General features: G+C 43.0%; 1 protein-coding gene across 1 annotated transcript in view; it reads left to right on the top strand.

Annotated features, from left to right (window-relative positions):
• The window catches only part of MINDY4B (MINDY family member 4B), an 8627-nt gene that overhangs the window by 4860 nt on the left and 2971 nt on the right, over positions 1-796 (top strand). Inside the window, 1 exon segment of the mRNA XM_035890038.1 lies at positions 405-475. Within this exon segment, the coding sequence (XP_035745931.1) occupies positions 405-475 (71 nt within the window).

Genomic DNA, 796 nt, shown 5'->3' with positions numbered 1-796 from the left:
CTCATTTCCAACTTTTCCTATGGGAAATGATCCTGCTCCCACTAAAATCCCCAGGACTTTACCCACCAATTTCAGCACTCTCAGTCCACGAACGCTGGGTACACAGGGGCAGCATTTTGTACATTACTCAAATACAAAATACAGTTCCTTGCAACTTTAGCAAAAATCTAGGGGGGGAAGCATGCAAAAACAGTTTAGCCAATCACTGGGAGTTTTTTCTTTCTTTTTTTTATCTGATCCTATCCAACAAAATTAGTTACAAAATCTTCCCAGAATAACACCTTACTCATTTGTCTCAGCATCCTCACCTGAGGTTGTATTAAAGCAGACGAATTGTTTTAATTAAACATCATACACCTGCCATAATTCCTTCCCCATTATTGATTACTTATTTCTTTTTCTAGTTCAAAGATGAAGGAAGTCATGGAGTGATCCTCTTTTTATACAGTTTACTTTTCTCTAGGACACTGGAAAGGTATATTTCCTTTTTTAAACGTTTTTCCTCTAGATTAGTTACGTCTTCTGAAATGGTCTTCTCCTTGTTTTACATAAATGTCTGCTCTTCATCTAATGTGGAGAAGCAGCTGTCCGAGAGGCAGATGCAGACCCGCTGGCTGTGTTTTACGGGTCCGGCTGTTGTACACCCTGCGTGTCCGCCCGGGCATCCAGGAGCGGGCAGGAAGGGCGGCAGAGAGGAGAAGCCCTTTGCACGCACAGCAAAAACAAGGCACCGTATTAACCCGTGAGTTAGCCCACTGACGGCAGCAGTCACTGTCACACTCAATTAAACTTCAGC

The sequence above is a fragment of the Egretta garzetta genome, unplaced genomic scaffold (genome assembly GCF_000687185.1).
Source record: "Egretta garzetta isolate BGI_Z169 unplaced genomic scaffold, ASM68718v1 scaffold172, whole genome shotgun sequence".
In the NCBI taxonomy this organism is placed as follows: Eukaryota; Metazoa; Chordata; class Aves; order Pelecaniformes; family Ardeidae; genus Egretta; species Egretta garzetta.
This window is presented reverse-complemented; position numbering and strand designations above follow the sequence as displayed.